This window comes from Atractosteus spatula, chromosome 4 (genome assembly GCF_055471065.1).
Source record: "Atractosteus spatula isolate fAtrSpa1 chromosome 4, fAtrSpa1.hap1, whole genome shotgun sequence".
In the NCBI taxonomy this organism is placed as follows: Eukaryota; Metazoa; Chordata; class Actinopteri; order Semionotiformes; family Lepisosteidae; genus Atractosteus; species Atractosteus spatula.
Window position 1 is genome coordinate 31077073 of NC_142709.1, and position 26776 is coordinate 31103848.

General features: G+C 35.5%; 1 protein-coding gene across 1 annotated transcript in view; it reads left to right on the forward strand.

Annotated features, from left to right (window-relative positions):
* Window positions 1-26776, forward strand: part of itgbl1 (integrin, beta-like 1) — a 107032-nt gene that overhangs the window by 44580 nt on the left and 35676 nt on the right. Inside the window, exons 7-8 of the mRNA XM_088913360.1 lie at window positions 160-306; window positions 21904-22020. Coding sequence (XP_088769486.1) covers window positions 160-306; window positions 21904-22020 — 264 coding nt within the window. The remainder of the gene's footprint in view (window positions 1-159; window positions 307-21903; window positions 22021-26776) is intronic.

A 26776-nucleotide genomic window follows, 5' to 3' on the forward strand; every position in this document is an offset into this window, starting at 1 on the left:
GCAAAGACCACAAGTACAAGCCTAGGATCGCCAAGCCTTTCTGTTGCTACAGCTCCACACACAGATGCTGGTGACCAGTACCTGTGTATTAGCTTGATTTGTTGACAGATCATTCCGGAAAATAAATCCTCATCTTTTTCATCTGTATCCTCTGTGAAGGTCATGGACAATGCAACTGCGGAAGGTGTGACTGTAAAGAAGGCTGGACAGGGAAGAAATGTGAACATCCACTCTCTTGTCATCTCTCCTTGGAGGCCAGCCTCAAAAAATGCCAAGGAAGTTCCAGCCTGCCTTGCTCCGGGAGAGGTAATTAACCTTCTATTCCTCTTTTCATTTCAAAATCAGACAGCAGGATTGACCGTGCTATATTAAAAGCAACTGTTTGGGGACCCGTTTTTTTCTCTCTTTTACTTTTTAATAACTGAAAATACCATTTTGATGCACAATGTTATTGAACTGTAAAACAAGGATATTGTGGAATGTGAAAAATGATTTCAAGTTTGACTGTTTTTTCTCCAGGCAGAAAAAAAGGGACAGAGACGTCTCTCAAAAATAAATTGAAATTTCACATTTTTATGAATACAGTACAAATGGGCAAGAGGCGTCACCTCTATTCACAGTAAAACACAATAATAATCAGTTTTAACATGTCTTATCCCAGTGTCACTTTCAATTTCACTCGAGGGACACAGATCAGTTCCTACAGTACATCTGAAAGCTCATTCCCCCCAATAATCCACTCTTCCATCCCTTATCACCAAGTCACTTAAGTCCTAGAAGGGGTGGGACAATCCACAGCCTTCATGCCAGTTATAACTCTGAAAGTTACAAGACCATGGGCCATGTTCTTCTTCCTTTAGCAGTACAAGGGTTGTATGAACCCTGTAGGCTGTTCATGCTCATGTTCTGTGAGAAAACGCTGCCCATGTAGGGGAAACTGACCATAATAAAACACAGAACCATGTCCAGTTCCAACAGTGAAAGGAAGACAGCAGATAAAACCTCTAGACTGAACATTCTCAGGTATCAAACCTTTCTTAAGTTTTTTAGAAGAGCTGAATATTTTCCACTGTTGTTTTTTACAGTTGGGAAGCCAAAAGTGTATTTGCATACCATTTCCCACATAGATTCTTACGGTACTTTGTGCACTGTCTGGAACCAAAATGAAAAATGTAGATACTGTAATCGTAAATGCTTGGTTCCATTTAGCTCACATGATTGGTAAACTTTCCTGTTGTTGACATTTACAACACCAGAAGGAATGAAACGAAGGCTTACACTCTTATTTTTGTAAGCTTTAGCATCGGTGTGAAATTAAACTAGTAACACTGTCGCATTGAGGTGAGTGATTGTAATATGGGTGAATGTGCATCTTAGTTACATGGCATTTCAGTAGTTCCAATAGTAATTCCGATAGTACAGTATGTAAGTTATTTTCTTCCCTGTTTACTATTTTGAAGGGTTTAAAAAAGTAATTTCACAAATGCTTAATTAAAGATGAGACTATAGAACAAAAAAAAATTGGAATACATTTTATATACAGTTCACTCTATATACAGTAAATAGGATGGTAGGGGTATAGGATTAGTATAGGAGTTTAATATACTGAAATAAATATAAGTACAGTATAATAGATCACTGTTAACAACACAGCAATGACTGATCTTTTGCCAGATATGAATATGTACTTATACATTACAGTAATTCTAACCAGTAGCTCAATATTTTGGGAATTTCCATACTTTCATGTTCTGACATTTTTAAACATGTAATTGATTTAATTATGCTGAAAAGTATGATTCTTTTGTGGAGAGTCTCTGCAGAGGTATAATGTCAAGCAATTTGAGAGAAAAGAACACAGGTGCATGAATGCAAGCACAGGGGTGGTAAGACCCTCTTTGATTGATCAAAATACAAAACTGGACCTCGGTTCTTTTCTAAGAATAGAAAGGAAAATTGGAAATGGTCTCTCAGAACACTGTCAATGCAATCACAACTGAAGTATGGAGGGCTCAACCTTCCTTGTGTAATTTGTGAAGAGCCTTTCAGGTTTTGGATTTGACCTTTAATTACATTTCGTTAGTGTCTTTTTTTTCAATATATATTTTTTTTCATAATATTGTGGCTGGAGGTTTTTGGGGGTTTCTTGTATAGCTGGAACAAGAGTATTTTATTTTCTCTATCACTTTAGCAATATATCTAAACATTACAGTTTTTTAAAAGAACAGGTAAATTAAAAGATTTTAGATAGGAGGGTAAAAAGGTCCAAATCCATTCTTAAATTCTTATCTCTGCTGACAAAGCTTAGGTGATTGCCCGAACATTTCTCAGTATGGTTTCTATCTGCAATACTAGAAAAGATCTTTAATTTCATTTTCTGTGCATGTTTCTGGTTTGCAGTAGAGCTTGTCCGGTGACCTAAGGGAATAAAATACATCAAAACAGCTACAGAGGATCACCAATACAAGAAAATGCAAGCCTGTGAAGGTTATACACCTGTCACTAGGGCTGAATCACTTACATTGCAGGTCTCCATACATGAACTATTTAAAGGATAAGCAGTTACTGTACATCTGTGTCTTGTAAATTAATTTAAGGCACAAAAGCAGAACGATTTAAAGAAAAAAATGTTGTAATCAGCGTTATAAAATTCCTAAAAAATATCATAAATAAATAACATCCAAGGCTTTTTTAGTTTTTGTGTTTAACTTGCACATCTCAACAAAAGGGATTTGACAGAAATGGAATAAAAGGCCATTCTTGCATTCTTGCATTGTAGATAACTTAGCCAAAATATTCAGGGTGGCAGTAGTCAAAAGATAGTCCTCTAATTGTAAGGACAGTATTGAGTGGTAAATACTGTAAAATAAATGGAAAAAAGATTGATTGTGTTCATTTAAACTGTAATAATGGAGGTGACCTCTCATCATGTTGTCTGTGTAAATAAGGAACTGATTTGGTGTTGCTTTAAGAAAAAGGAATGCCGATTAAGATTTAGAGCAGAGGGCACATACTCAGTTTAATAACACAAATGAAAAAACACAGGTTTGATCGAATTTGATCTTGATATATTACCCTGATACCTTCTCTCATGAGCCTGCAGGTCTGTGTGTCTTTAATGAAGCATCACAAATATTGCTGAGACTGGCATTCATCCCAGACTGGAGAGAATTACAAAAATAAAGCTAATAATGAACCTGGCAGCGTGCTTAGCGTCATAAGTCCCTCGTTAGGATAAAAAATATTGCAGATAAAATCTACATGACAACACTTAAGAATACACTTAATTAATAAGAAAGTGGAACTAAGAAGGATTATAAGTGTTAGGAAACACAGAAGCAATACAGTATGTTGTTCATTGGGAGTTAAAATAAATCATTTTTTCTGAAAGCTAGTTCTGTGAAATACCAGTAAACAAATAAAATGTGACTTACATTTTTAGACCTGCAGCAGTACCTTTAATTCTTCAAGCATATTTACATAATATTTGCTTTAAATCATTAAGAAAAATGTAAAATACTGTACATGCTAGGGGAAATTAGCTTGGTATCTCCATTATCCCAAGACATTTTTTTATAAACTAACCACATTCTAAATGGCCATCAGGTAGATCAGTTTTGCTTCCATTATTTTCACTGCTTTATTATGATGTACAATGAACTCAACCAGCCAATTATTGGCCTAACTGGAATAATTCAACAGCTTCTCCCAGCTCTTCAGGTGTCGGTGCTTTAAAGTGACCTTAAAAACCCGCACATGTACAGTATGTTCTCCAGGACCAGGTATGGACACCCTTGCTTGAGAGGGTGCCAGCAATTGAAAAAAGCAAGACAGTTTCAGATCACTTGATTAGGTGACGCTGCGGTACATGGGTTAGCATTGCTGCAGTTTCTGTTCACGTGGGTTTCCTCTGGGTGCTCTGGTCAAAACCACTGTGGTCAGCCACAGTCCAAAAACATACTGCAAGGTTAACTGGCTTCTGGAAAAATTGGCCCTACTGTATGTGTGAGTATGTGTCTACCCTGTGAGGGACTGGTGTCCTGTCTGGTGTGTATCCCGCCTTGTGCCTGTAGCTTGCTGGGATAGGCTGTGGCTTCCTGCAACCCTAAATTGGATAAATAAAATATAAATAAACTTTATTTTATATACTGGAGTACTTTAAAAAGTGCTTTGAAGTTGGTCTAAAAACAGTTATAGGGATAGCAAATTACAAAATAAGCATTTAAGAAACTCAAGTGGTTAGAGGTGCAAACAAACATACATGGTCATTAGAAAATGCAGCTGAACAGACACTAATAAAAAAAATCACATTATTTGTTGTTTACATACTCAGAAACACATTTTAATAATATTGCGACATTATAACAATTCAGATCACACTGCAATTCATTGCAATGATCTCAAATTAATATCTGGAATATGCAGTGTTAGATTGAATGCAGCTTGAATTTATATTTTATTGAATTTTGGGGGGGTTAACTGACAAGAGCCTGAAAATTTGAGTTTGATTCGGTTAAATCTTTCTAATTTGGGTGTTGCTTAATCATGAGAGAAGCTATCAATACACCACAAGCTGGGAGGACTATGTTTGGAAGGACATACTGTACCATAACTGGTTTGTGCTGTTAGCAATACAATATACCCAATTGTTGCCCTTTTCTTTTTATCTGTATTGACCCATGAGGCATTTCCATTCCTTTTCATCTGGCTGCCCTTGAAGTGAATGGAAACAGCCTGATCCCCATTCTCTGAAGTCATGGTATTAGTTGTTATATTATGAGAACAGCTATACCATTCTCTTCACATTCCAGACATTCCAGACTTCTGGCCAGTCAGATGTTCTGTTTATTTAGTGTTAAACTTCCTATAAGACTAATAAACAAAAGCAATATGAACTACACTGACATACTGCATTTACAGTATCATGTTCATTCTGCAGGACTCTGGCAGACCACCTTGTTCCTTTTAACTGCCTTGAGTAGTAATTTGGTACAACCTGGAGGATACAGCAGCCTGTGAGCTGGGCTGAATCCACGCACAGGGCTCAATGATAAAGACACCAGGTGCTGAAAGTATAGTAAACACAGTCCAGGCACTGCAGGGAAGTTCCAGAAATCGTAGTCGAGCTAGCAGAGTTCAAAACCGGGGAGACACGAGGAAACAAGCAAAGGGAATAAAGAATCAAGGTTGGGAAAACCTAACAGAGGTCAGTACACAGCAAGTACGTTAAAGAGTAAGCAGAGAGAGAGAAATGTCTCTCAATAATGCTCCATATGTTTGTATGTAACTGTATTTAGATGTATCTGTAGTTTAACATTTCTGTAAATGTCTGTAGATTTTATGTTAATTGTATTGGTAGTGCTTTGGCAACACTGATTTATTCATTGGCCATGCCAATAAAGCACCTTGAATTGAACAGAATTGAATGGAAAGAGAGATCAGTGGCAGAGCAAGCAGAGCACGGCTCAGACAGTGGGAAAGCCAATGGCAGAGCATTGAGCAAGGGCTCTGTCAGGATTTAGAAACGGGAGCAGTTGAACATAGTTAACAAATGATTACCTCGTTAATAAGCAGCAGGAGGGACTGACAACCCCAGTGGATGATAATGGAGATGCGGCTGTTTGTCATAGCGATATGGAGGGTGTGAGCTGTCAATCACGTGGGTATTACGCCTCATCGTTGTTGAATACTTTCTGGAATTATGAACTTTGACAGTAATCACTGCTCTGTGAGATTAAGGGTATTGATTACACAGGGATAAATAGTCAATTAGCCAGACATTTGCTTTCCATTACAAATTAAAATGTGATACAGCGAAAACCACACAAAATGGCATCTGTTTTGAATCAAAGTTATGAAAGACTCGTTTTGCCCTGCCAAGAGCAACCCCGTATTTATAATCGGCAGTAATATTTTTGGTTCAAAGTATGGATATAAGAACACCCTGGGCTAAATGTCTGGAAATGAGAGGGCTACTTACTTCTTTGCTGATTGAAACAGCAATACAGACATTGAAAATTAAGAGAGCAAATTGAAATCATATTGTTCTACCCGATCTCATCACCAGATGGTGACAAGTTGAAAATCAAGCCTCTTGAAAGAATGCTAATCAGAGTGTTTAGGTCACAGTTTCTGCATAAACAGATTATTTATTGCATGTAAGGAGAATTAAGAAAAATAAAACAGAGAGTGTTCTACACAAACTGATTGGAGTATTGAGCAATTCCTTTTTGAATTGTTTTGATGTTAATTTATTTTTGCTTACAACACAAAAGACATCTACAATTTCAAAAATTGCTGAAACAAATCGCAGGTTTGATGAGAGGAGAACAGGGTGCCCTTTCCTCTTTGCTACTGTGTCGTATGCTCCTGAGTCACACTGAAGTGAAAGAAAGAGGACTTGTACAAATGATTATTTATGCATTTCTTTAACATTTATACCTCAATAGCTCTCCGGGGAATGTGCAATAGATCTTGTTTCCAAGATATTCGCCACAGGCAGTAGGTAATTACACCTATTGCCTCAATACAGTGTTTCATTTACACGATTTGTAATGTTAGTAATCTGCTGGTTGGATGTTGTGCTATCATGGTCATCTTCCTGTGAGAGTTCCTGTCAGAGGCAGTTTGGTGGTGGGCATGTTGTTGAATCCTTTTTGCAGGGGACTTTAAAATTTAATACATAATAGAAGTTGAATATTATGGTAGTGCTTAGGATTTTCTTTATATTTAGGGATTTGGGGGAGGTGGATATGCAGAATTAGTAAATCTAGAGTTGCATGTCCAGTAATATCGTCACAGTCCAATACAGCAAACACTAAAAGAAGTTGTTGTTCTATTCAGCATTGTGTAAAATAGTGACTACATGAAAATTGCCATAGATTTTATGTGTTAGAAGTATACCATGTGAATTTGACAAATTATCACGGGTGTTATTTGATTAGGATCTCCGCAATTCTCAGATTTCTTCCACAGATTAATTGAAAAGTGCATGTGAAATCTGTGCATCTATGAGAGTAGATAGATTGGATATTACTGTAAGTGCCTAACTCCATATACAGTCCTTTCTTTACACTAGATTATGAATGCCACCTTTGAGCGCTGACTTTTACCCAGACTAAGGAAATGGGAACTATTGAAATGCTTCTAGAAAATAATGGAAATGTCACTCAGTGAACAGGCTAAGGAAGCAATGATATCAATTAAAGTGTTTGGAAAAAACTATGTTGGATATGATAATAAAATTTGCACTTTTCTTAAACCTGTAGTCTGTAACACACTAATCTCAAAATTATAAATACACTGAGGCAAACTTTGAAACAGTTAAGGTTTATAAAACATTCATGAGGACACTGAAGCATCTCCCTAATTTCTTAGCCAACTACAGTATGTGAAGAATGCCTCCGATTAATTATCCTGGGCAGCAATCATCGTGTGGAATAAATCACACTTTTGAAGCGGTTGTTTAACAGAGTAAAATACTCCAATTTGCCTTGCAGATGCTGATGACTTTTCCTTGACTGGCTTCCAAAACCTTGTTGAAACTGCTGAGATGATGAGCAATCTATTAAAAAGTAAATCATTTAAAATTATGCTCAGGCTGGTGATTGCAATCAATCTCTTCAAGCCCTAATAGCTGGTTTCTTCTTTACATTGGCTAAATAGGGAACTGAGTGACTTGTTTACCCGATAAGAGTTTAGACACCATGGGGCCATGAAGCGTTGCATTATATTAAGCTGGATCGCTTTTTCAAGATCCATGTCTGATGATGAATGAGAAGTGACATATGCAGTGACACAAAGAAAGTAATAGGCCTGACTTTGAAAAAAGTAATTTAATATTGAGCATCAACTGCAAAATTATATTTCATACAGAATAATCATGCGACCATCAGTTCCGTGTTGAGATGCCTTACTTTAACTGCCCTGCCACTCAAACTTTCAAGACAACGGCTCCAGCTGTGGTCTTAGGGAGCTACTGGATCTCCTGCTATTGCTGACAATAGAAGTGCTTGAGGAAGAAAACTCAAACACTCCAAAGTGTTGTATTGAAAATTCTTTGCATGAGAGGTGGTGATTCAGTACACATCTTGTGAATAACCCTGCTACAAGTACAGTAGTTGGAACACAAGAAAGGTTGCAAACAGGAGGAAGCCATTCAGTTCATCTAGCTGGTTTGGTTGCTGGTAGCCAATTAAAATTAGGAACACATCCCGCTTTTTAATGAAGAAGCCTGGGTATCAAGTTCAACAGCATGGCTAGTTATCATTCCAGAGTTCATACAGTATGTACTTCTTGAAGAACAGGAATATACTATACAATAAGCAAGAAGACTCATTGTGCTTGTACAATACCTGTAGCTGCTGAGAAACCTTTGCTCAGGAGGGAAAACCAAGCAAGAAGGATAAAAACTATCAATCTATAATGTGTATTTTGTATCGCGTGCCTACATTTTTTCCATAATTATTTTCAACACTCTAAGCTTAATTTACGTAACCAAGCCATAAACCCTTGACCCCTCGTCATGCTGGATTTAGATATCTTTGTGCTATCAGTGATTGCAAGTCATGTATTGTAACATCTATAGTTACAGTGACACAATAAATTATATTAGTGCTAATATTTTACAGTATGTACAGTACATACGGTATCTGGATGTTGGCATACATGTATTTCAAATTTCCCACATTTTTTCTCCCTTTCTTCAGAAAAAAATGGAATGTCATTTGGAAGCTGTGAATAAATGTCTGCTAGCCATTATATTTCAATCATGTGTGAACTACAGTTTTTTATGGTGTATAATTTCTTATTACGTACAGTATTTGTTTTGTTTAAATGTGGAACATTTGACAGGCAAATTTCTTCATTTATGCATTTCGGGTCACACCGCAACAACCATGACTCATTCTGTGCTCTCTGACATTTCATTTCCTTCACTGATTGAAGGGTTCCGCAAAACACTATGGTCTGGAAAGGCCACCTGCTAGAAGCCTGCACTTGTCTGTGTGCCTTTTTTACGGAAGGAATCCTGGTCTCTGGCTGGCTGTTGATAGTAATTGCCACAGCAGACTCAGGTGTTGTGCTATATTTTATTTATTTTTAAAAAGGTAATCATAAGAGGAAGCAATGCAGCTGTGCCTTAATTAATGCGTGAGAACGTGAATGCGGCTGCAGCTTTGAAGAACAAAAGAGAATTAGCTATTCAGGTGAGGACAAAAGAAAAGATTACAATTCAGGGATGGAAGGCTGACCAGGAATTTAAACAGTTGGTTCTCTCTCTGTCCATTCTTATTAACTGTTCTTTTGTCTTGGTGTATTAAGTACACTGAATTATTCAACTCATGTAAGTCTGGAACTCAATTTCTTTTCTAAGTGGTGAGGAGTATACTGCTCTTGGCACATCATATTGTACACTTTTGTATTATTACATTTAATCAACATTTCAAGATAGACAATACTATTTAAAATCGTGTATTGATACAATTCTGATACTATGAACTATATAAAAAATTGTCTTGTCAAGTAAATTTTAGAATTTGAAAAAAGTGCTTTGTTCTATACTGTATTATCAATAACAGATGGAGATTTTTAAAGATAAAGATAAAGAAAAATACTGATGAGTTCAGTTCTCAAAACTACATTTAATATATTGTGTTTTGAAAGATATGGCTAGAAAAAATTAAATTAGGATGTTCAGCATGCTAACTGGGGTTGAATATAAAAAGCATATATTGTGAAAAACATTTTACAGTCAATGTGAGTGACTATTTCTAATTATAGTCAATGACTGTCAAATATTTGTACTTTGACACTGATAATTAAGGGGACATATTGACATTACCTTGTCCTGGGCCTGGTCCTGAGTGGTTTTATGGACATATACTGCAGGTGGCGCCCTTCCCCCTAGACCAGAATTTCCAGAAAAATGCCCCAGTATTGCATCTGGGGGACACTGTGCTGTAAGTTCAAGTTCAAGTTCAAGTTTATTGTCATTATACTCATATACAGGTACCATCCATTGGCTCAGATGTTAAATCAAGATCCTAGCTGCTTCATTGTTAAAGATTTTGCTGGCTCTTTTCAAAATATATAAGTAAATAAATAATAGAGCAACACAATTCTACTGAAAACACGGGTCTAAATCAGTTGTACCATGGACAAAAGCAAAACATAATTTCAGAGAGAAACATTACATCTTAATACAGACAAATAATTCATTTTTCTTCCAATGAGAACACACTCCTTCATCATACTGTAGCTTTACATTAGACTCCTTGTCAGATTTACCACAACTTCAGTTGTGCATTTCTGCCCTTTTCATTCCAAAGGCTAAGCAAGCTTGCCCAGTTAGCAGCAAGGGAACTTAAGATATTTTGCTTTTTTATCTAATATATGTGATAGGCAATGAAACTAATTCAATTGGGTATTGCACAAAGAATTTTCTGGCAGCCTTTAGCTGTGATTAATCACCAGACTCTTGTGAATATATAGACTGTAAAGTTATCTCCCAGACTTTTATTTGCTGTGACTCTACTGTTTCAATCTAATGAAAGTAAAGTGTTGATAAAGTATATCGTTAAGTATACGGACAATTAAACAATGCTGTCTAACTTTGTAAAAGACGTTTCACATTACAGCAGCAAATGACCTCAGGTAGTTTTTGAAATGTATACAGAATGTATAAAGTCTTCAAGCTAACATGTCTGTGTTTAAGTGTCTACTTTGGCTTCTTAAAGTATGTAAATGCAGTATGTACAGTACCTAATGTTTCATGTTACTTGTGGATATTGGATGTTTCCAGTCTAGCTTTTCAGATTTGAATAGCACTGACCTACAGTATGTTACAATCTGTAAAATGTTTCCTAGAAATGATACAGAATGTTTATTATTGTTTCTTCTTAGTTTGCATCCCTGACATTCCGGTGCAGGTGCTATGTCATAACCAACTTCCCTAATGAAAGCATTCATCCTTTCTTTTTAACATTTACAGTACTGCATTACAAAAAATCAAATGTTTTAAAGAGGCATACATTGATGCATATGGCAACATATCCACCCATTTTCTAACTGCTTTACGCAACACAGGGTTGTAGGGGAGCTACAGCCTGTCCCAAAATGCAGCAGGTGAAGGTGGTATTCTGTACACCCTGGATGGGACACTGGTCCCTCGCAGGGCACACACAGACACAGACACACGCACACCTGGGGCCAGTGTTCCCAGAAGACAATTAATCTACCAGTGTGTTTTTGAATTGTGGGAAGAAACCAGAGCACCCACATGAGCATGAGGAGGACATAGAAACTCGACACAGGTAGTACCCCAGGTCCAGAATTGAAACCAGGGCAGCAGCACTGTGAGGCAGTAATGCTAACAGCAGCACATCCCTTTAAGAAAATGTGCCATTCAAATGTTTTGCAAGCACATACCAATGTGATTTCTGTAAAAGCAGAACAGAGGATGGTGATTCAAAGCATAAACATAATGTGAAATACAGGAAGTTAAAAATAATGAAAAGTACCTAGTGAGTGTCAATACAACAATACTGCTACTGTTTTTATAACCTAAGGATTGAAACAATGTGAAATCCCTAATAAAGGAAACATAAACGTCAATTTGAGTAAACTTTGAATATACAGTATTTCAACAAGTGAAAAGGCTCAAATTGGTAAATAGATATAGCAAAACAGACCTATCAGATATGAGGGAAAAGTAACTTCTGTACAATTATTGTATATTAAAATGCTCGAAAATTGAAGAGCTCTTAAAAAAGAACACATACTGTATACCACTGACATTTCTGTAATACTATATTTATTGCATTATCACAACATAATGTAGTTCATATACAATTTGTAAAGCAATGGAATTATAATGGATTCACACATCGATTTCATAAGAACATTAGAAAGATTACAAATGAGATGAGGCCATTCATCCTGTCCAGCCCATTTTGTAGTTAGTAGCTAATTAACCCAAGGGTCTCATACAGCCATTTCTTGAAGGAGTGAGGGTATCGGCTCAGCAATATGGCTGGGTAGCCTTTCCCACGCACACCCTCAACTATTTGGATTAAAAAGTGTCTCCTGTTCTCAGTTCGAAATGTATTTCCATATACTGTAGTTCCCACTTGTGTCCTCTGGTTCATGTTTCACTGTTCATGTTGTACTGTTCTGAAGACGTTCACTGGTTGGACTTAGTCAGTGCCTTTGATTTAGAATACAGGATCAGGTCACTTTCTGATACAAGGACAGTCTTCTGTGTGCAGGAATTAAAAGGTCCAGTTTTTTCATCCTGTCAGTGTATTACAGTAGATGCTCATCCAATTTGTATGAATGGTGGCTTATGAACAATATGTACAAAACTGATTGAGATAAAACATGCATACCCATACTAGAGGATGCTTAGGGTAACTACTCAGTGCACGTTGATGTTGACATTGCACCTACAGTAATAGCTCTTTCAATCCAGAGTCAGTGTTGGAGTCATCTACAGGAGGTGCATGCCTTGGCTATCCATTGAGAGTCAAGCCATGAGTGTATAAAGAGGTGTTGCCAGTTGTAAGCTTAGTGCCCCAAGAGATCTCCAGACGCAACTGCCTGGTTACAAGAAAATCTCATGTAGTTATCACTTAAATATAATAATAAATAAACACAGCTGTGAGTACTGGATATAACCCCATGCATTCTGAGGTGAAAAAATATAAATCAACTTAGATATTATTAGATACAATGCATACTTTAAAACAGAGCTCTATACATTCCGAATTTGAGAATGTGTAGACTGTTAACAATTACTGAAGTATTTAAAACAGTGTTATTGTTACTATTTAATAATAGTATAATAAAAGGGTTTCAATTAAATGCATAGATAGCAAGCAAACAAACATTTAAAGAACTTTTGCTTCACACGGCAAAAATGAATTTGGCCTGGAGTTTAAGCAATTTTTAATGCATCAGTAAAAAAATAGTTTCAAGAAACCTTGAAGTTCTCCTTTCTCTCTGAAACTTATTAATTTACATTAACCTCTGTATATTTCTGAGCTCATGCATCATAAAACACATCAAGATACCAAAAGCAACGCTCCTATTTTCTGTTCTTGCTTTGTGAGCACTACTGTCATTTACTGTTGAAGATTACTGCTCTTTGTGCGAATGAGCAAGTCTGTATTTACAAGTCAGATTTTCATTGTTAACAGTGCTTGTGAAAGAAGAATGACACTGTCAAAAAAAGCCAAAAGCCTTGAAGACAATGGACAGATTTGTTATTATTTCCATGTACGGTATTACACTTTTAAACACACAAGTTTTGTATAAAACATTTTTCTTTACATACTGTATGAAATCAAAATGGAAAATTAGGCGAAAAATGTGTGTTGCAAGATATTATTAAGTAGTTAAAGGGTATAAAATACCAATGTGTTTTGTCATATAAATGTATTATGAATTGATTTGGCTGATGTTTTTTTTTTCAAACAAAGTATTGTACCTTCATATCCATTTACACTGTAGATCTGGGCATTTCACTAAGTGTCTAGGTGAGGTACTGTAGCTTCTTCAGGGATACAAAAACAGTATTCCTATCTGTAATATGAGCCCAAAGTTTCCAGTTATAAGTCCAGAGTCCTGTATCACTGTAGCACACTGCTGTGTACAGTACTGTATGTCTACAGTAGTTTATAATGTTAGCAGGTTACAGTAGTAACTTATATACAAAACTGAAGCTTTAACATGATGTGCAGAATGCAAAAAACAAATTTATTCTAAAACATTCAAGACATAGATAGGTACTATCTATGAATCAGAATATGTGCAGAATCAAGGTGAAAATGTTAGTATACACACCATATACTACCATATACAGTACCACACTATACCTCTCTCAAGGCGTGGGTTAGTAAACTCCAATTTTAGATGTATGAATTTATGTCATGTTCAGACCAGTATGCAGTATTTTTTACAGCTTGCTCTAATCAGTTTTTTAATAATTTAATAATTGCACATATTTAATGCAATTATAATTCACTTTTTAATTTTTACATTAAATGCTCCAAACTGTTGATGCTAGTGATTGAGGTATATACGTTTTGGAAAATACATTTCTGTAGATACTGTATATTTACAGGATATATATTTTTTTTATTTTTAACCCTGAAATGTTTTTTTAAAGTACCTGTACCAATGCTGTCAATGCACAGTACTTTGTAATACGGCCTCTCATTTCTTTATAACAAACATAGAGATTAAATTTCTGTGTCCCACACAAAAGTCCAACCAAGAGTAAAGATCACAAAGGTTTATATTAGATCTACAGTAAATCCTCATCTCCAACTAATTTTCATAATCAGAATGTTAGATAACCTTATGGTTTCTCACTCATTATATCTATTGTATACTGTATTTTTGAATATGCAAATCCACATTTTCACAGCCATGAATAACTATTATAGTTCCCAGAGAGGAACAATACTTCAAAATGTAACAGAGCCTGAGAGATCCTCTTTCTGGCGTGCTTAAAATACAGTACACACAGTACAGTATTATGGCTTTGTTGTGGGTATGTTTTTCAATAATTAGAATACACCTTAATCATGAAGTCATTTTTGTATTCCTTTTTAATACTTATGTCAGTTCTGCATTGCTTTTTATTAACTTTCTTCAAAAGTACTGTATATCACACTATGACTGATGATTTGAGGGCTACATTCCTAAATGTTTTTCTAATATACTGTATTTTGTTGTTTTTTATACTAAAACATGATTTTTTTCCAACATTTAGATTTAAATGGTGTCATATTTTAAATGTCTAATTTTTTATGTCTACGTAAGGTACTCAGAATTAATTCTGTTAGATTCCCACTTTTAAAATCTTATGAAGGAAACCAAATAGGTTAGATGATCTGAAAGCCTTCCTCTAGTTTTTTAAACTTAAACATAACACATAAAAATAAGAACTGATTCCTTCAGTGAGTGAGAATTTTGCCCATCTCTGTCTCTATTTTTTTTTGTGGCAGCGCAGTATAAAACACACAGGACATTTCCACCACAAACAGGACATTGCAAAAGCAAATTGTTTTTCCAGGAGCAAAGCTAGTCATTGTTTTCGATACTTTTTCGTTCATCTCTGAACTTGAGACTTAAACATCATTATTTACATAATCATTAAGTATTGTGACTGTATACGTACTGTATTAATTGAAAAGGATTTAAATACCTGTGTTGAACAGAGGACACAAGTAGAAACTATGTGGAACCAAACTAGGAGCAACTTATTTTCCCAAAGAGTTGTGGAAGTATGGAACAAGTTAACAGTCATGTTGAAGCAAATACCCTTGTTTCTTTCAAGTAAATGGCGAATGTGATCCTTGGATCAATTAGATATTAACTACTAAACTGACTAGATAAATTGAATTGTGTCCTCTTATTTGTAGCCTTTAGTATGTAAATATGTAAATTTCCATTGTGGGATAACGCAAAGAAAACCAACAGTAAATGAAAAAGTGTGTATACTGTACCATTTGAGAAATCTAATGTGCAAGTACTTTTAAACTTTTTAGAAAAAGAATTATGTCATTTGATACGTTTATTATATATGTCAAAAATGCATTTTACTGTATTGTGTTGAATACAATTAAATACTTGAATCAAACTCCAAATCAAAGTTTGCCATTATTTTATTTTCGTTTAAGATTGTGCAAATCTTTGTTCATGATAATACAGTAGATATACAGTAGAAGTGTGTGGAAAGTATTTGTTTGGTGTCATTTGACACAGTGTTTTCACCAAATCAAAGAAGTTATCTAAGAAAAATACATGTCGTTTAAAAGTGGGTGAAAACTTATCCTGCACTGAATAAACTATGAGTTTGGATTGCCTTCTTGGTTTTATTAAAAAAAACTGTTATTTTGCAACACACTTAAATGCTGAAAAAAAATCGATAGAAATGGCAGTGCTGCTAAGTAATAAATGATTTTCCTTTCTGGAAGAGTTGCAGGGAGGTGAAGGTTAATCGATAAGGCGAGTGTGCCGTGACATCATCTGTTGCCATGGTACCCAGACCAAGCAGATGTCTGATATCTACAATGAAGAGGTTGCTATGCCGTAAGATTATCACTGGGTGTTGTTTACCTTTTTGCTTTTAGCAGTACATAAGTGGGCTTAGGGTCTGACAGTTTAAATACAAGACATTCTATGTGAGTGCTAGATATTCTCTGATGATAGGAGATATCCCAACATTTTACAAATTAATGATGTGATAATCTAAAACTGAAACTGCATATACTTAACATTTTGCTGATTAAATCTACAGTGCTGCTGACATTTTCCGGTAAATTAATTTCAACCTCAGTGGAGATTTATTCTGTCCATCATTGTGTGGAAGGTCATTTATTAGACGTGGCAATTAGTCAATCCTAAAACTCAAAATGCCGGGTTTATACTTGCAGTACAAACAGCTTATTTTTTCAGAAACAGAAAATCAAGAAAGAATTGTGTAACAGTCTATGCATTATCATCCTAGCTTAAATAAAACCTTAACATTTAAATTACATTTTCAATTATAGCATAAATGAATAATGGAATGAGTGTCAAAGGCGTTGGTAAATTTTTTCTTCAATGTTTAGCCTTCCCGTGTGTGTTACTGTGGCCTTAAAACATACCAGTTCCAAGAAAAACAGCTTAACTGCCTACGTCTCATTGATGTCCTTACGTGACAGAGATGAAGAAATGGAATTACTGTATCTAGGAGTAAACAATAGATACCAGTGCAGATTTAATATAAGAACATAAGGAGGGGTACAAACAAGAGGAGACCATTAAGCTCACTTAGCCTCTTTGAAGTTCGTAGCTTATTGATGTATGGACCCATTTTTGAAAAAACAAAGTAATCTGCTTCGACAACACGGTTGGGCAACATGTTGCAGATTCACATGGCCATTTGTGTGAAGAAGTGCCACCTGTTCCATGTAGTGTCCACTTGAGTCTTCTGGCTCTTGTTTAATGGCTTATTCTGAGGACGTCCATGTTTATTCATTTGTAATACTCGCTCTAACCGTCTTCTGTGATCACAACTACAAAAGGTGCAGTTCTTTCAGCCTTTTTATACTGTATGTTGCATTCAGTATCTACACAGATTTTTGCAACGTGAATTGAAGAATTGAGTTGGAATGAGAACAGGAAGCAACTTTTCTATACAAAGGGCTGTAGGTGTCTGGAACTGACTATGCTGTGTAAGCCAATTCCAAATGAAAAAGAGATCTGAGATCCTCAGCCACTTTTAAGTCACAAGCAATCCAATGAACCCTCCTCTTATTTCCAGTCTTCATATGTTCTTATGTTCTTGTTTTATGTATTCACAGTATAGGTGTATTCATCCAATACTGTACATATGTGGAAGCTTATTATTGAAGAAACACATTTCAACTTGATGTCCAGTTTTAAAAAAGTCAATACTTATGTACAGTATATACTGAATGTATATATAATCACAATATAGAGATTTGGATACTTAGATATCATAACCATATGTTTTTCTTTTTATATAATCAGTGCGTCACACTGTAGATTGCTCATCTTGTGCTGTTTACATTATCATGTCTATGTTCTCTTATTATAAGGTTATAATGGCTATTAATGTACTTCCTCATATTAACACAGAGGACCTGCACAACTGTTAATGTTTTTTGCATTTATTCATAGCTCATTCTTTGTTTTGCTGTCTCGTTTCCAAAGACTTCTCGGAAAATTGCAGTAAAAAAAAATCTGTTTCTTTCACTGTATTAAAATAAATAAAATATTTAAATACAGTGAAATCTGGAAAGTTGTCAAAAATAGGTATAGGATTGTTCATATGAAGGTGATGCCATAAAGGACATATTAATTTTAATGTGTTATCTGTTATGATGATACAGGACATTTCATTTGTAAAAATGATATTCCCTCACACTCACACTTGCTCCTGGCACATTGACTAGTCAATTTGTTTGTTATGTTTAATAGTTCATTCTTCCAAATGTGTAAGGATTTTTTCTGATTATACTTGATTATTCAGTAATGTCCTGTAACTCCTTTTTTTACCTGCTGTACATAAATCAAGGGTCTATACTGTAGAGTATATAGAGTTAGGAGTTTTATATACATATAAACATATACTGTACAGTATGTATTAACATATTTTAGCTATAATTCAGTTTCACTAGGAATAACAAAAGCCAAGAATTACATTTACTTAATAAAAATATATATATAAAAAAAGGAGCAGTGGCTCTGTGGCTAAGGATCTGCCCCTGTGGCTGGAATGTTGTCAGTTCAAATCCTGTGGCCGGCAGAGGAATCCTACTCTATTGGGCCCTTAACCCCAACTGCTCCAGGGGCACCGTTCAATGGCTGACCCTGTGCTCTGACCCCAAGCTTCTCTCTCTGTCTGTGTGTCTCATGGAGAGCAAGCTGGGGTACAGTATGTGAAAAAGACAAATTCTTAATGGAAGAAATTGTATATGGCCAATAAAGTGATCTTATCTTTACTGAAAGGCTTATGGAGTGTTTAGTCAAAATTTGACTTAATCCACTTGGCTGAGGGTTAAGCTTCTGACCACAGGACAAGGAGGCTGGGACAACTTGCAGAGTGAGGAGTGGCCAAAGGGCAGCTGCACAGGTGGAGATAGGGTGGAGGTGAGATGCAAAAGGATGTACTGTACAGTATATGAGGAAATGACATCAGGAGTGATTGCTAATTATTGACAGCCAAGTCTGATTGAACTTGGTTGTTGTCATCCCTAGCAAACCTTCGTTATAAACTCCATATTGTATAATGAAGTCAGGGATGTGTGTGTAAAGGGCTTATGATGGAAGTATTTCCATATACAGTAAAAATTAGGAAAAACCAAAAGGAATGTCATCAAAAGAAACTGAAACTAATAACTGTTTGCATAAATGGTTTGTAAGAGTATCTACAAGAGGTAATTCCTGTATTGATCTTGTCCAGGGATTGTGGATCCAAAGGGCCAGAGTGTCTTCAGGTTTCCTAACAGGTCTAAAGTAGCAGCACCAGAGGAGATGAAGGAATTCTGATCCAATTAAGTAATTAATTATAAAATATGCTGGTTTGAAGTATATTTTGAAACTGTACAGGCTAAGTCCAACACAGGTACTACAAGCGCTTAAGATTAACAAATCTTCAGGACCTGATGGTATCCTACCACTTGTACTTACTGTAGATAAGATGTTATTGAAGTTGCTTAAGGCCAATATTTATCAGTCATTGATTTAAAATTTGTTGTTCATAAAAAGATAAAACTGAAACAAGTAATTATAGTCTCATAAGTAAGATTATGGAAATGATAATTAGATGTAAACTAGAGGATTGTCTAAGAAAAGGTAGCTTTTGCTTAAATAACTTGTTCTAGTCAGTTAAAGCTATAGACTTTCCATAAAGTTCATTACAAAGATTAATTATCGCATTTCAGGCAGTAGACTCTCCGGGTAAAGCTTGTGTTTTGATTGAAAACTGGTTTGATTGAAAAAAATGAGGTGATGTACTGTAATAAGAGGGGTGTCACAGGGATCTGTTTTAGGAGCACTGCTATATTGTAATTATGTAAATTATCTAGATTCTGATATAGTTAGGTATAGTACAAGGTAGTGATATTTGCAGTAAAAAACAAAATATATTTGGACAGCAGAACAGATGCTGCAAAAGATGTTTATACTGTAAGAAAAAAATAAAGAAGGGTTGTAATTGAGAGGGAGACATTTGACATTTGATCCACGTACAGTACCATTTAGGTGCTAGTTTCTAATTAGATCCAAAGACCTTACCAAGTTGTTTCGTGAAAGAAGCCAGGGTATCAATTACAAGAACAACTATGAGGAGACCCGATTCAAGTATTCAAAATAGTCAAAGGCAAATTGATTGACAGATTGGCAACCCAGTGGATTTCATTAGAATCCATAATGATACAGGAATGAGACGACAGACGTGGAAGCAACGGGAAATTGTTTTTAAAACTGAAAAACAAGAAGCTGTTGAAGCTGATAACCTGGCTTGTTTCAAGAAACACATGGATGAGATCCACAAATCAATTAGATACTTGGAATCAGCTAGGTGAGCTTAACTGTCTCCTCTTGTTTGGAATTTTTATTATGATCAGTTCAATAGCGCAACTGATATTTATAGCAATAATAATACTTTACATCCTCTGTGTTTTTTTAACATAATCCTTAATATTTTTGTTTTATTTATTCATCTCTAACCCAAAGCACAACATTTGATCTTTCCCTTCTCCTCAGTACTACTACAGTACTTCCAATTTTAAGGACTTTTCTGGAAAGTATGGGATAATGGAATTCTATAGAATTGTGAGATTTCACTGTTTTATAGACATTTGGTTACATTACAAAGATTGAGGAAACAGTATTTGACTCTTTGTACATTATTTTAATGAGAAATATGGTGAACAATGACTTGAAGATTGTTTTTTTTTCTCTTAACATTTACTTACAATACATGGATCACTCTAGTATGAAATGGTTACTATTGTCCTATGGCAACATATAGCATTTGATTTTGAACTTTTAAGCAAATGTTTTTGACACACTTGGTAGTGACTCCCTTTCAGTTGCCATGGTGAATTTGATGTAAGAAAACAAAAAAAACTGTAATGTCACAGCAGGACTTCCTTTTCAGTTTTCTGTAAGCCTCTAATTACCATCACAGGTTTCAGTGCCAGCACAATATGTGTGATTATTATGTTAAAGAAGCAAGAATACAGAACTCTCAAGTATTGCTTATTGTTACTTTACCAATGATAGATCGAGGTCTATAATCACTGCAGTTGTTGCTATGCAGAAGCTTTTTTCTTTCCTGGATATTACAGGAAATTGCCTCTCATTTATTGGGAACTTTTATTAGCTGTTTACCATAACAGACTCATTGCAAGATCTAACATTATTTTATTTATTTAGTTATTATCTTTTTCATTTCCCCTATATCCCTAATAAAAGTGTTGTGTGATAGTGCAGGGACATAAAATTAAATGTCTGAGTGCAATTATGGATTATGGAATAGAGATGTATGATAAAGAAAGGAAACCAAGGTAAAGGAAAATAAATGTACAGTAAGTGTACATGCAAACTTTATAGTAAGCTTTTATGAAGTATACAACACACTTCACTGTCCCTCCCTGCATATTGTATTAATTATATGTAATGATGTATGATTAGAATCAAGGAAAGAATGTTAAAAGGTCATTCATTTTATAAGATCCTGATTTTGTAGTTTGTCACCACAACTGGATTATAACAGATCATCCAGTATATTGCACAAGAGCAGAGCTACAGTAACCAAGTCTAGTGAACTTGTCCCCTTTATTTTAAATAAAAAAAACTATAGTATTGCTACTGTATAGTACAATCAATTCATTTTTGTGTTCTGATTTCCCCACTTCATATATTTTAAGCAACTAGTACAATCATTACTGTCCGTTGTTGGAAATGTCTTTCTCCAATCAAACACATTTAGTAAGAAATAAAGGCTTCCAGCACATTTTGACAATGTTTATTGTATTCTCATCTGTTTAAGACAAAGAACACTACAAGCAATGTAAATAAGATTGAATGTTTTGGGACCAAAAAAAGAACAGAAACTCTTTCTCCGAAATGTGCCATGTGCAAGAACTCTTTCCTTACATTCAAACTTAAACGTAAAATATTATACATTTCCGGAAGGTACACACTTGTTATTGTCATGGAGTTTTTCTATGGTTCAGGATAAAATAGCTTTTTAAAATAATTCGATGAAGGGGTTAAAGGTTTGCAATTGACCAAAAGTATGACCCCTGTAAAGCTGTTTAGTGTTTCAGTCAGGCTGATGGATGTCTTCCCTTGGACTGATGGAGATGTCTGTTTCAGGACAATGTGTGTGCGGTCAGTGCACATGCTTCCCACCGGGCGACCCAAGAGTTCAGGGAAAGAACTGCGAGTGTGATGACCGGCAGTGTGAGGACATCAATGGGGAAATCTGTGGGGGTAAGCCTTGGTTTTCTACATTTAACAGCATGCGCCTTATTGTCACAGTTTGTGATGTGAATATTGTGACACTTAAATGTGCAGGGAATGCCATGAAAGAGCAGCTGTCTGGATTTTCAACTATGACAAACTAAATTTTTTACAAATGCTGTGTCGTGCGGTAAAATGGTCCTGGAAAGAATCCACACACCACACATACTGTATAAGGCATACCTTGTTTTCACCAAATACAATTATTTCCAGAATTTTAAGGACAGATACTGTGTGAGCAATATGAAGTGTAAAGACAATTTGCAGCCCTCCTTTGAAAGTTAATGCACAGTGGTTTTTGTAATTTTGAAAGAAAATGATATTTTCATTTTTAAACTTTGAATTTCTGAATTAAAAGCAGTACGTTATGCAAAAAACGAATACAGTACGTGAATGCAAAAAAACAGTGCTGTAAACCACTTTGCCAACTACCAGTAGTTCCAGACTTCAGTAGTAATTATACCTGTGAAGTCCATTTCAGTCATAATTGTACTGGTGAAGTCCATTTCAGTGGTAAGTATTCTGGTATACTCCTCTGCAGTAGTGATTATACTAGTGAAGTCTACTTCAATAATAATTATACTGTTGAAGTTGACTTCAGTAGTAATTATGTGATGTACAGTACTTCACTTCAGTAGTAATTATATCTGTCTTGAATCTGTCTTTGACTGTTTTATTTATTCCCAAAGAGATTAAACTTTGGAAAAGAAAATATGAAAGAAAAAATCTTCAAATGAATAACCAGTATATTATTTACTGTTTGCCCCAACACCAAGAAAGGCCATGCACTGTTCAGTCAAGTAAGGCTGGAGCATTTAAAGTGTGTATACAGTCCACATTAAAGTAATGAGTTACACCACCAAAGCTGCATTACTGAACTAAACTCAACTTAAGTTTCTAAATATATGCAAAGAACTCTGCTTAGATTTTATTTACTGAAACAATTAAACATTGGAACAGTAATTGCGAGAGTGCTTTGACAACTGTCAAAAATCAAACAAAATAACATAGTTTCACACCCGGATTCTAAATATACAATATACAATTTATTGATACAGCACCTAAAAATGCATAACAAACCATCAAAAGTGGTACAATATAATTTGTGAACCATTCTGCTATTATACAATTAGTTGATCTTTCACCCAGGGATTACAATGAGAAGAAATAAGAACATTAAAATTAAACAGTATATTGTATAATTGTCTACCTTGTAGATTATATCAGTCTCTCACATTTATATTTTCAAAGACAAGTAAGTCTACATTTACTAGATGTAAGTCTACATGAACTTAACTTTATATTTACTGTTGAGAGAGAGTTCTTGATCTCTCAAGAATCATAATATGAATATGAAAGTTTTATACTCAAATATTCATTAGACAAATATTTCTTGATGCATTTGAGCACTGAGGATGAAAGTAGGCTGGGTTCTTATGATGGTTTCTTTGACTGCTTGCTCTGTGCTGGGAGTGTCCCTGTGCAGAGAGAAGAGAGAGGAGAGCTTTCCCTAATGATGCTGAGGACCACTCTGCAAGCAAATGAACATCTTTCTGAACTCAGCTCTTTAAAACAGTATGTGCACAGTCATTTGTTTGGGTCTGGCCACAAGTAAGATGGGTTGGAGGAACTTGGTTCTTCCTGACTATACCTTTATACTGAATATTCTTGGAAGGGAGATAGCAGGCTGAGGGATACAAAGCTGCTTCATATATCATCAGGGTGTTTCAGAATGAGCACAGCTTTCCAATGTCCTTCTCTGTATTACAGACCACTTATCAGAGGGACCATTTTTAACTGTAGTCCTTTGCTTTTACACAGAAGCACAGGCTGCTTGGCCAAGGAAACTATTATTAGAAATCTTTAATAACACATAATTCTTGCAGCTACACTGTATATGGAAATAAATTGTAATAAAATTGTGTTTCCTAGTAAGTGTGTTGTAGTAAGATTTGAGAAAAAAAATCTTGAATATGTCTGAACCATACAAAATCTGCAGGCATACCTGAAAAGAATTTTCAAGGCTACAGACAGGAGATATAGGTTATTTCGCTCACTACATGAGCTTTTCTGATTCTGCTTCTACACGGCTGTTCACCAGGAACATCTCACAGGTCCTTCACGGCCACTACATAAAATACTGTATATAAAGCTATTATTTTCTTCAAAATGACCAATAACTCATGAAAATAATTGCTGTAAATGGGAGTATTTTGTTCAACTTGAAAAGAGCATTTTGTTTTATCTCTAACATACAATTATGTGCTATTCTCCAAATCCAATTTACTGTGAACACATGCTGTTTGAAAATACATCCTTTCGTTGGTACGCACCCAGTTAGAATTTCATCAGCCATTGCCTTTGCACAAAAACCTGGCTTTTCTGCTGTTACTGCATAGAAGCGTCTGTTGTTTTGTTTCTTTCTTGCTCTTGGCAAAGTTTAATTTGTCAAACCGAATTTAATTTTGTAAACAATAACATCCTGCAGGTATGCGGCTTAGCTCTTGTAGCGTCTGTTGTCCAGTCAGGTTTGAACAGAGAAGCATGCTCTGTGTTAACATCAAATCACACTTCAGGCTCCAAAGTCACTTTTCAGAGACACGTTGTCTTTTGCCACATTGATGAGTCTAAAATCAGAAAGTTCAGTGAGAAAGATTTCTGTGGACTGCAGAAATGTATGTGACAAGTGTTAATACAGTCTTGGCCTGAGACTTTGGGCAGATTGCTCTAATCACAGTTAACATGCCTTTCATTTTTACTTCATCCCCGGAGATGTACTGTAGCTTTCAGCCTGGAGAACTAAAAAAAAATGCTCAGTTTTTCTGTCTTGATTTTTTTGTGCATTGTAAACAACCCCTGCTGTCAGTTCTGCTAATTTAAAGTGTCATTTTCTTGCTGTTAATTTTGAAGGTTACAGTACAGTATATGTTGTTTATTTTGGGGAACTGCTTTGGAGGGGGGAGCTCAAGGGTCCCTTTGATTCACTATAGATTTACTGCATTTTCTGTTTTTTTCAATATTTTAATTGTGATTTCTTGGAAATCTCTGCAGTTCATATTCAATTAGCCATTTCTGTAGTCCATATCAAAAAGTACTTACTTGGTAAAATCATATTCACAAATGACTGGAAACTTCCTTCATTTTCTGAATGTGCTTGCTTTTGAATAGCTCTGTCCTTTTGTAATGTCTTCTCTACAGCAATTTGGAGGAGCACATACTGTAAATAGGTGATAGTCTTAAATAATTACAAAATCTTCATATGTCATCTGCTACTATTTTTCAGGTTTAGTAAGACTGAAAATAAGAGCATTTTGATGAGTGTTTGAAAAATTCTTATTCAATATTATTCTCCTGTATACACACATAAATTCACACTCACAAAACCGCAATTTGCAATGCTGTTTTAAGGGATTTTTAAGGCTTTTTTTGTCTGAGGGAGATGTGTATACTATACACCAATTGTGTGATAACATTGTTACAGCTTTAGATGACTAAGAAGTGTGTCTTCGAGTTTAGATAAAGTTTGTGACACTTAGCAGAGTAAACACTTCTAACGTCAAAGCAGAGAGTTTGATTGCTGAGGTCTGGGGGGGTCCCTTCAGCAAAAGCAATTGTAGAGTTTACCTTAGTATACTTATGTAGATTGTTGGTTAGTGATTGTCAATGAGCCATACAGAAACACACATTATAAGATTAGATGGAGAGCAGAGAAAAAGGACAAGAATTAAGGGAATAAGAAGGAAAGGAGGACAAGGATAGAGAAAAGAGAGGAGTTGAAATGTGAAGCTTGCATCAGGCGAGAGCCCCTGCTTTATGATCATCCACACAAAACCTGACTGGAGCTAAGTATTTGAATCTTATGAGATAGAGCTATTCTGATTTTAGGGAACTTGGTTTCCTGGGTAAAAGATGTATTTCCTGCTTAGGGTGCATTCTCAGAATAGGGAGATAGACTATCATCTATTTTGTGGCATTTAGGGTGCAGAGAGAGAGAAATTTAACTACAGGTTGTATCGAATTTATTTATTTGGCCTCTGTAGGCATTCAGAGTTTAATGCTTAGTAGAGGTCTGGTGTTTTCTGGGTGATCAGAATGTTAAGCCTCTGAAACGCCATGTTTGTAAATACTGTACATAGACTAATGTATGTGTTGTATGTTTTGTTTTATGTAGTGTAGTTTGTGTCTTGTCATTGTAATAAATATTTGTTTAATCCAGTGTCTGGATTATTTCACCTTTCACCAAAGCTGTGCCAACGAACACGAGCCTTTAATTATACCAGCTGCCTGGGTATCTTCTGGAGGAATCATTTACAAGTTGGGTGTATGAATAATTTTTACTAATTGGCTAAAGTGTTCAGGCAATTCCTGGTTTCACCAGTTTTGTGACCCCCCCATTCATAATAATATCCTTTTAAAATACTATCCTACATTATTTTTTTCATAGCAAATGTTTATCATGTGATTGAAAATGTAAGAACATGTGCGGTTGTGCTGAATAAACAGGATTGCGAGTGCCTACAATCTGGCCTCAATCACTGCAGAACCCGGAAAGGTTTAGCGGGCACTATGTTAAAAACATAAGGTTCGAAATGAAAGGGAGGCCATTAAGACCATCTAGCCCACGGGGGAGTTGATTTAAGCTAACTGATTAAAGGATTTCTTCCAGACATTTCTTTAAAGAAATCGGGGTATTAGAATTAAGAGCATGGCTGAGGAGCTTCTTTCA